Below are 10,537 nucleotides of genomic sequence, written 5' to 3' on the forward strand. Positions count from 1 at the left end.
TGTTGGCATCCAGTCAGTAAATTTTCATCTTCCCTGATGTCATTCAGCTGTTCTTGCAAACTAATCTGAAAGTTGCATTTAGTTGCATTTTTAACTAATGGGTTCAAAACCCACTGAAACTGTTTGGAAGAGTTTTTAACAGGTTAGAAAATTCCATTTCCAAGTTTAAGTGTACCGATGGAACAACAGAAATATCTTCAAATAGCCATTTTCAAAACGCTGTCTCCATATAGCACAAGTTCCTTTTGAAAAGTAGTTACTCTCTCAATCATTGAGATTGGTTTTTTTTTTTTGAAAATAACTGCTAGGTAGCATATACTGACAGCCACTTGTCATCACAGATAATGTCCATGTATTTGGAACATTTATTATTCTGTAAAAGAAAAATACATAACTCATCTTCAAGTTTAACAACTCTTTTAAGCACTTTGCTGCAAGATAACCAGCTAACCTCTGCGAGGTACAAACTTTCATGGTCACTCCCCAACTTATTACTAAGTATTGTAAACATTGTGCTATATAAAGTTCCTGGGTTTATAAAATTAATGCACAGGATGTGTATTGATGACATCCTGTAGCACTCCATACACTTCTGGCTCCAACTCCTTTGCTGCAATAGCTTGCCTATGAATGATATAGTGGATGAATTTCATGTGCGGTGCTCTCTGTGCAACTTTACCCCAGAATCCTTTTTATATTCCCGTCAAATCAGCCTCTCCATTAGTGGAGACTTACACAGTTTTTCCATAACACATTGTTTTTATTAATTTACTGTTGAGATTGTATCTTTTCCAGTACATCTTTCTTTCCTTCACTGACTCACAAAAAACTACATCTTCACATATCTCATTATTGAAACAGAATCTAGCAAATACCATAAGCTGAGCCATGTTAGAAATATCTGTACTTTCACCCAACCATACAGCAAACTTCCCATACTGGATAGTTTGTTTTAATACTTGTTTCTTTGAGCCTTCAGCAATATCTTCTATGCATCTTCCAACAGTATTTTCTGACAAAGGAATGCATTTCAGTTTGCCCCCATCTTGTTTCCTGTATATTATTCCAGCCATTTTTACAATGACAGGAAGAACAAGTGTTTCTCCAATGGTATTGGCTTTTTGTCTTCTGCTATTAAGTAAGAAGCTTCAAAACTGGCTTCTAAAAATTTAACATAGAGTTTAGTGAAGTTTCGTAAAGTACCAAATTGAGTATCAGAAGACTTAAAACATCAGAAAAAAACAGATGTACAGGTTTGTCTTGTTCTGGATACTTAGTTTTTAAATGTCTTGCTAATCATGATGGCTTCATACTATCATTATCTATTATCTCAAAACACAACATACACTTAGGGTGAGGTTCATCATTGAAAATAGTGGATGTAAATACATATTTCAATTACTGCTCTTGATAATTTTGAATCTTTTTGACTGACTTTTTGTCAGATCTGATTAGATAGTCATTGTTTTTACCCTGTAGTGTGGCTGACAAAGTTCATACTTAGGAGTAGGAGAAATGTCAGTTCCACCATTTTCATGTTGTCTGCTTGTGCTCACATTATTAGCATTACTTTGTGAGGGTTATTTTAGTTAAAACTAGATAATTAATCCATAAAGCCACTTAACCAGACACACGTAAACTGCAGTACGTCACAATACAGTGCAAGCGAGCAAATGAGCGAGGGTGTCACTCTCAACCCCTGCAACTCTGTGGAACACCTACTCTTCCCGCAGCACACCTTGCCCACGATATGTGACACATGACCACATGATATACAGGCCAAATGATGACACCAGCATCGATCAACATATTAAATCAAGTAAAGCTCAATTTCTTATTTTTAAAAAATATTCTTAGTTTTTAAAAAGATGCATCCCATCTACCCCTGGCTGCATCTACCCCTCTTTGAGGGCCACTGCTCTTGATGATCTATAAATACTGCAATAATGCAACATGAAAGACAAAAGAATTATTTGTACTGCAAACCAATGATCCATATTCTTGTATGTTTATGGGATTTTATTATGAGAGAGTTATTCACAGTTCAAACATTTTGGATCTTATAAAAAACAGAGAAACACTAAAAAAGCCCTACAGAAAATTAATTTTCTCCTGCTCTTTAATAGGTTTTCTTTATTCATTAAGCCATCACAATTGTTTGCTTTAAGTTAGTTCAAAGAGAACATCTGTTGGTGCAATCAGTCAAATGAACTTAAATTATATGTGGCAATAAGTAGAACACTCACTCATATGCAGAAATAGGGTAACTCACAAAACCTGTGAGGATTGAGGGCAGTCAAAACAGCAGATTGGTCTAAACTTAGTAACTTGGAATTGGGAATTAGAAAAAGGGTTGTATAGGTATGTATTTAAACAAGACTAGAAGAAAATACTTACTAGAAGCGTAACTAAAAAAAGAAATTCATTGTTTTAATTTAAAGTAAACCTCAAAAAGCCAATGCAACAGATATCCAAACCAAGAAATAGTTAACAGGAATCACATTTTAAAACCCTCCAACTCAAAACTCAGGAGGTTTTCCTCTTTCCCACAATAATCTTCCTTTCATTAGCAGTCATGCAGTTCAAATAGCTAAGCACATGCAATGTAATTACTGTCCATGCACTTCTGATCAGGTTACTTTTTATTAGACTGCCATGAAACTGACGGTAGGAAACTAAAGTCAGTACAATTGCCTGTTTTTCCTGGTAATCAGAAGATAAAATTTAAGAATAATTGATACTACTCCTTGGTATCTTACAAGGACTGAATCCTTCTTGACTACAGGCTACCTCCTTCCTCAATCATTATTTTGAAATTCCATTCACCCACCAAACAACACTACTCTGCTAAGAGAGCAGCATAGGCCATTTTTAAAAAAACAAAACACAATTACAAGTGTTAGTCAAACCGATTTAGTATTTTTTATCTTTCTGCATCCAGTTCTAGAAGTTCTGCTGCAGAACATGGCTTTGGCAAGGTGCAACAGGTAAATAACCGAGCACTTGTGCAGTTGCATAATTGCATGGTAGCTGTTCTCAACCTACTAGGTCAAAAATTCTGCCCATCATGAGTTACAGATGCACTACACTCCTGTTAAATCATAAGCAGACACGTACATTCCAAAAGGATGCAAAAAAGTAGCAAAGGCACTCAGTGTCAAGTATCCCCATTTCACTACTACTCACAACAACCAGAAGGCTCTAACTTAAGGCTGCAGACAACTGCCACATTTTACAGCAGAAAGATATATGCAAACCCATCTCGCATCATGTCAATATTTCAGAGCCTATAGGAAGGGTAAAGAAAAAGTAAGTTTCTCTCACACACAACTGTTTGTGGAAGAATAATGATACACTCCTTTACATCTGGAGATAACTTAGAAAAATGAGATCTGGCAACATCAACCTTTCCTGCAGGAACATTGTAAGAAACAGACTTTCACAACAAATCATTTTTACATGATTTTATCAACACCACATTGCACAAAAATAAAAGTTTATGCTATTTTTCCCACATATGAACTCCCCTCCCCCCCCGCCCCAATCTTCTTTTTCTGGACATGACTTGCTTTAGATATACTGGGTATTTTTGCTCACCACAATGGGGAAACAACTTATTTCTGGTAAATTTTTATTTAATGCCTATTATCTTTGAAAAATGGTGCTCTGAAGTATCAGTCAAGTGGAAAAACCACAAAACTAAATTCAAGTCACCTTTATTTCATGTTTGGTCATTGCATTTTACATCAACAGGATATTAACAACCAATTTAGTAGAATGCTCCTTTAAATATAGACAACATCTATCCTCTAATTCTTGAAAAGGGTATGTTAGACCATTAATACAATCAACACTACTATCAGTAACAATCATGCAGTTGCTGGGAACAACCTCCATAAAAAGAGAAAATCAATTATCATTACTGGCATTCTTAGCACCTACCTTGCGCATAAAATACAAAAATCCTAGAAGAGTTAAAAACAGTCTTCTGATATTACAGTTGCATTGCTTCTCAGAAACACACTCATTCAGGAGATAAATCACAATTCAGAAGACACAAGTGCCTGTGTCATTGCAGAAGCTGACACAGTTAAAAACATCAAAAAGTGATCTTGTCAAGAATTTGAAATTGAGAATTTTGAGGGGTACAGCATTAGGCCTACAAAAGTCTGAAATTAAAACAAACTTTGCATTCAGCATAGAAGTATGAGATAGTAAAATATTAAAGTTCTACAAAGCCTTCACTTCGACAGAAGTGAATTCAAGTGCTACTGCAATCAACCTTGATGTTTTGAGGCTCATTTCTCCAAGTTCCCTGCTTTCTAAGACAGGGTTATGTACCATGGTATTTAGAAACAAAAAGAAAGTCCACATATGAAACTTGTTTATACAAGTTTCCTCAATGCCTCTTCTTTGTACCACAATGAACAATAAACCCAAAAATGCCTAAGTAGTATTTCAGTACAATACCTTCATCATCAATCCACTTGAGGGTAATTGGCTGTTCCTGCTGTAAATTACACATCTCATGCACTTCATCACAAAGTTCATCATAGCTCATTGATGCATCCAAGTTTGTTATCAGGATGTCCCTGCATGAGATGAAAACATAAGCTTTTATCAGAAAATATCTGCATTAGCCTGCATATTCCAACAATTCCATTTATGGACTCTAAACTGCAAAATCATACTCAGAGAATCAGCATTCCTCATATAAAATGCTCACACTAATGTAAATTAGTTGCCAGAAGTCAATAGGATTACATCTCAGTGTTCAACTTTTAAAAAATACTTTAGTATGGAGGAATTAACTGTGTTAATGATCTATCTTTAATGCACATTTACTTGGGTGACTCAATTTCCCTTATTATAACTATCAGCATCTGAAATGTTGTAAAAAACCGTAAGATTTTGTGAATTTTACCCAGGTATTTCTTCCATCATGAAATAAGTGATATCTCAATTATCGTAAAATCCTTTTAAAATGTAGGTTTTTCCTCATATTCACTATACTGTTAGAGAGAATGCTTTGATTAGGTGAATTCTTAAAAGTATCATTACAAGAAAATTCAGATAAAATCTTACTCAAATTCCGCATCTTGTGCTCTACCTTTATAGTGTTTTGAGAACATGAACCTAACACTGAACTCTGCTAATGTAAACCATACAGTATGCCCAGGCATTTGTGAGAGTGACTTTTGATATAATGAAAGCCCACACAGTACTGTCAAAGCAGGGCAAATATTAAAAAAAACAGCAAAGATTATGCAAAACAAAATCTATACAAACTAGACTTTCTCCTGTTTTCTAAATATTTTTCAAATTACAGACTCAAGGAAACCAACTGATTAAACAAGTGCAGGAAGAAAGAGGAGATGTACTTAAGTCATCTCAGTGCTGTCAAAACCTTCAAACCCAAAAAATTAGGAAACAGTTTTGTAGTTAATGGCTACTGGCATATGTAATTCTTTCCCTCTTAGTTTAATACAGTAAACACATCAAAAGTTTCCCAACATGACAGACACAGTTTTCCTATTTTCATACTGTGTGATAAGTCATTTTAGAAAACATGTTATATTACATATTTTGCCTACTTATGTCTTTCAACCAGAAACCGAAAGGTACTACACTGAACTAAGAATTTCAAATTCTACAACTTACACTTTAAATGATATGCACTAATAACTTTGCATTTTGCCTTTGCTGAGGAAAATTACAGTAAGCAAAGCTCTAAAACAATCATTTTAAAGATCTGTACTAAGTTTCAAATTCAGATTAAAAGCACTGTACCTTTTCAAGTGTACCTTTAATCTACAATTTGTAAAGTTCTCAAAGAACAGCAACTTAATAATTCTCCATAATAACAATGGAAAAAGAAATACATACGCTAACTGCCAACCTGTAAATCCATATTATTGTACAATATTGAGAGCAGTCAGGTGAGGCTGAGTTTAAGAACATCTCCCTGTCAAAAAAGTCGTATTTTATGCACTTATGAAAGTAAGAGACCAAACCAGTTCTCAAAGTAGTGTCTGAGGTCTAGTGCAATGCCTTGCACCAAGACAAGGTCACTACCAAATGCAGCTCATTACTTAGTGCACTGCTACCGCAAGCTACTCACGAAATCAAGTAGCTATAGATCTGTGGTAACTCTGGACAATCACATTTTCACAAGTATCTAAATAATATTCAAAACCTGAAACTCTGCAGTACAACAATACTCTACTAATCAGCCTTAAATCGTTAAAATTATTATAACAGATGGCACTGCCATTCTACATGTAAATTAATAAGCTTCATATTGGACAAAACACAGCTGAAGTATGCTAAATAGCACCTATTGCTGATGCAAAATTAATTACATTTATTCAAATTATTATCTCAATGATGTCCCTGTTCCTTTGAGATTTACCATGTTTAATCTTAATGTCTGTAGAGCCACATTAGGCAATCAGGGCACAGATAAATGAAAATCATTTGTTGTTTAACACTAAAGAATCCCGCAGGACACTTTTTTGTCAGGTATCTGAAACTGTACACTACAAAGTAATATGAAGAACTAATGACCAGTAAGTTATGTATGAGCAGTTATAGCAAGAGAACCATTCCCACTGATAGATTAAATGTGTCTCCATTTAGAACCAAGGTAACATACAGCAAATGATACTGCATCACTGCTCTATTTAAATGAAGTGATTTCAAGTAACCAGGTATAAACCAGATAAACTAAGTAACTGAAATAATTAAACAAGAATTACACAAGTTTACTTTCTTTTGCAATCTACTTATGCAGTTATTTGTACTATGCTATGTTAGGAACTCTGTCACACCCAGAGACATGAATACCTAAGATACTAGGACTCCACAGACATAGACTCAACATTCATTTTAGAACTTCCTCATGCTTAGATTTTCAACTGGGATTTCAAAATTACATATTGTACTATTATTTTAATTTTTTAGCAGCCACCTGAATGAACTTGTCATTAACTCTGAAGTTGTCCGGCATCAATGATTTCCTGCTGTTTGTCAAATTTGTTCAAAAGATGAGTGCAGTACTTTAATGGAGATACTGAGATACAGTCTATAATGCCAAAAATAGTGAGCTCTTACTCACAGAATTTGATCAAGTAGAACAAAATTCATTGAGTTTGGAACTCTTGTTTTGTAAATTGACACGTTATAGACTTTGCAACTAATGGAAATTATTGAACATAGTGTTGCAGGAGAAACTACAGTAGTAGTCTATTGTAAAACATCATAATAATTACACATGAATTCTAATAGCGACACAAGTATCACCTCCTCCATTTCTGCACAGACAAGTTCTACAGACACACTCCTTTCACTTTATATCAACACTATCTGCCAGCAAGCTATCCCAAATCATTTACACTAAGTTCTATCTGTGTTCATAGTGCCTTCCCTCACAGAGCTAAGGCAGCTCTCCTATTGCTGTTTCAGAGAAGCATGCATATCCACGCATCTCAGAGAAGCACATCACACAAGTGTTTGAAGTTCAGATGTTCTTTTCAACTTAAGCCTATGTATGACATGATTCAGAGATGTAGGATTAAACTATGGAGCAGAAAATAATTATTAGTAATGGCAAATACACGGTACAAATCTTTCATCCAGAGTTCATAACGCAGTTTACATGCATCTATTAAATAACCAAAATAAAACCATGGTACAGATTAATGATAACAAAACCCAACTGATCTGCATTAACTATTAAAAACACATTTCAGAAATTAGTGAGCAGCAGTAACAATGAACCACAGCATGCAGTCCCATTTACTTTCTACATGGATTTCTTGTATATTTTACTTCAAGTAAAATAGCAAATTTCTGTATTTTTAACACATAAGTTTGACACGAATTCTCACCACTAAAAGCTTATTTATGTTTTTACTACGCGAATTTTCGTAAGAAAATTTAACCTGTAGATAAATTAACTGTAAATTAACAAGATTCTACTAGACTTTCAATTTACAGGTGGCAAAATGAAGACAAAGATCAAATGACTAGACATAAGGAAAAAATTAAAGTCAGTAGCACAGCTAGAAATTAAAGCCAGCTAAAGTAAAAACAGATACATTTTCATACTAATTTATGAAAAAACTGGCATTTATCAAATTGATACAATTGCTGTAAAATTCTAAAGTCAGGACCTCAAACTACTTAGCACTGATTGGGTACATAAGTTTAATGAGAAAGCACTTTGTTTTCAATAAAATTTGGTGGAGTGATTTTCATAATTACGTTTAATTCAAAATAGCATTCTCCTCTACCACAATATAAGAACAACTACACCAGTGTAGCAATATTTACTTAATTAGCAGTAAAACATCAGAAAAGATGACTCGGGTCACTTATCAAATGCCAGTAAATTCAGTCTAAATACTTCAAATCAAGTCAAAGGATTTACTTAGGCCAAATATTTAATTCCTCAAATGACTTAAACTTAGGCCTTGGAGGAAGACAGGAGAGACCAAAGCAACATTAATTTACAAGGTCCTCACAGTGGCAGCAAACCAATTAGATTAAACATGCCTCAAAAAACAAATTTCATGTTTAAGTAACAAAGTCTTCCTGACTCTACTGACAAGTCTCTGAAGTCAAAGTACCATGACTTTTTTTTAATCATTATTGTCTTAAATCAGAGCTGCAAAAATAAGCATTGTGAAGATAATTGAAGCAGCTGTGTCAACATGTCATTGCCCTTCAAGCTGCATTAGTCAAATTACTGGGAGGGGAGCAGGGGAATAGCTATCAAAAATTAAAGGGCAAACTATACAAGAATTTACTTTTAGTATTTATTCACAACAGAAAAACAAAGATTGTGGGTTTGATTTTTTTTTTTTAATCACTTAAAACTGAGTCTTCAAGCAGCTTGCATAGGTTCATCTAAATTTACTGGTAACTTGCAATGTAAGCAAAATACCCTCATTTCTCATATTTACCTAAATAATTCCAATAATAATTCCTTCTAAAATTTCTGTAAGACAAACAAAAAAGAACAAAACCAATGGCACCCTCTGATTATTTCAAGACTTACATATCTATCCACAAAGAAACACCTCCTCTAATTTTCCAAGACAGTGCTGTAAGTTAAAATAGTATCTGAAAATCCCCACTAGAGAAGGACTCGTATTAAACATTGCATGTTTTGTCCCAAGGAGCACACAGTCACAAACTGACATCTGTAAGTGGAAACCTGTACTTCACAGTCTCCTGCTAATTTCAGCCGTAACTTGTAGAGTTCATTATGTAAGATTTATCATATCTTTATTATAAAGTACATACAATAAAATGCATCTGGACACAGGAGATGGATCTATACCTGTCTGTGACCACGAACACTTGTAACAAAACAGAAATCAATAACCCATTAACCCAAAATAACTGCATGCCAGTTTTGCACATTTTCCCCCCTTACTAGAGAAGAATAAGCTATCAACTCTTTTCCACGATCAGCATGCTGCAGGAGTCTGGATGGTATTTTAACAGCCCAGAAGTTTACCTACCTGATCTGACATTAATTACAAATCCCCCAATGCCCTGGTTACTCTATCGCTAGACTCCTGCTCAATATGCTTCAAAATTAGACAGGACATAATATTGAGGAGAGAATATGCTGACTTACCCACTATAGTGTGTTTTTACTCTGATGAAGTCTTTGTTCAAATCAATTTTTGAGCCCATTCTGCTAGGCATGGTCTGTATTTAGCAGTCTAAATGAAATTATAAATATATAAAAATAAGTTCATTGAAGACAGATAATTCATTTAATTCTGAAGTGAACAGCTTCACATGTGAAATATGCGTTTCTCATCCAGATGATTTTCAATCCAGCTGCATAGGAAGAAAACCAGAATACAGATGAATATACACACACTCTACTAAACGAGTCATGTCAAATTTTATAAACACAAATAGCTTTACAGAGAACAGCTAGAAATCAAGAGGAAAATATACAAGACCATTGATCTGCACAGAAATTAAATCCTATCAGCTAGAAATACCCTGTACGATTTAGTTTTACAGAAATATCCCAAGCATTTAAGGATGTTTTTTTAATAAAACATCCAACAGTTCCCTCTTGGCCAAAAATATTCCAAAGAAATCTTTACTTATTCATCAACACAGCTTCGGGCTCTTTTCTTCCAAAGAGTAGAGTATTTTAATTCAAAATAGTTTTTATATATGTGGAAGACTGCTATCAAGTAATGTTGGTTACAAATTTACCCAAGAAAAGCAGAAGAGGAACTCCAAGGGGCAATTGAGGTCACCTTTACGATTGGAGACTGACAAACATCCCGTTTATTCAAAACTACCATCGCCTTCCCTTATGCATATCTATACACACACATATATGTATTCACGTAGCTCCCTAACCCCGCTGTCTAGGGAAGCAGGGCCGTAGGTACCAAGGAGAGACTCCAGAATCGGCCTCCCGACCTCCCCTCTCTGGTTAGGAGCAACACGCAGCCCCTTCCTGTGCGACCCCCGGGACCCCCAGCGCCCGCCGGCC

The 10,537-nt window shown here is 34.9% G+C and overlaps 1 protein-coding gene across 2 annotated transcripts in view; it reads right to left on the minus strand.

The window, feature by feature from the left end:
• PRKCZ (protein kinase C, zeta) overlaps window positions 1-9,720 on the minus strand; it is a 70,401-nt gene extending 60,681 nt beyond the window's left edge. For both annotated transcript variants that reach the window (XM_009584588.1, XM_009584580.1), the window contains exons 1-2: window positions 9,650-9,720; window positions 4,471-4,592 (exon numbers count right to left, since the gene is read on the minus strand). In XM_009584588.1, the coding sequence (XP_009582883.1) occupies window positions 4,471-4,592; window positions 9,650-9,720 (193 nt within the window). The remainder of the gene's footprint in view (window positions 1-4,470; window positions 4,593-9,649) is intronic.
• Between the last annotated feature and the right edge of the window lie 817 nt (window positions 9,721-10,537).

Source organism: Fulmarus glacialis, unplaced genomic scaffold (genome assembly GCF_000690835.1).
Source record: "Fulmarus glacialis isolate BGI_N327 unplaced genomic scaffold, ASM69083v1 scaffold31280, whole genome shotgun sequence".
NCBI lineage: Eukaryota > Metazoa > Chordata > Aves > Procellariiformes > Procellariidae > Fulmarus > Fulmarus glacialis.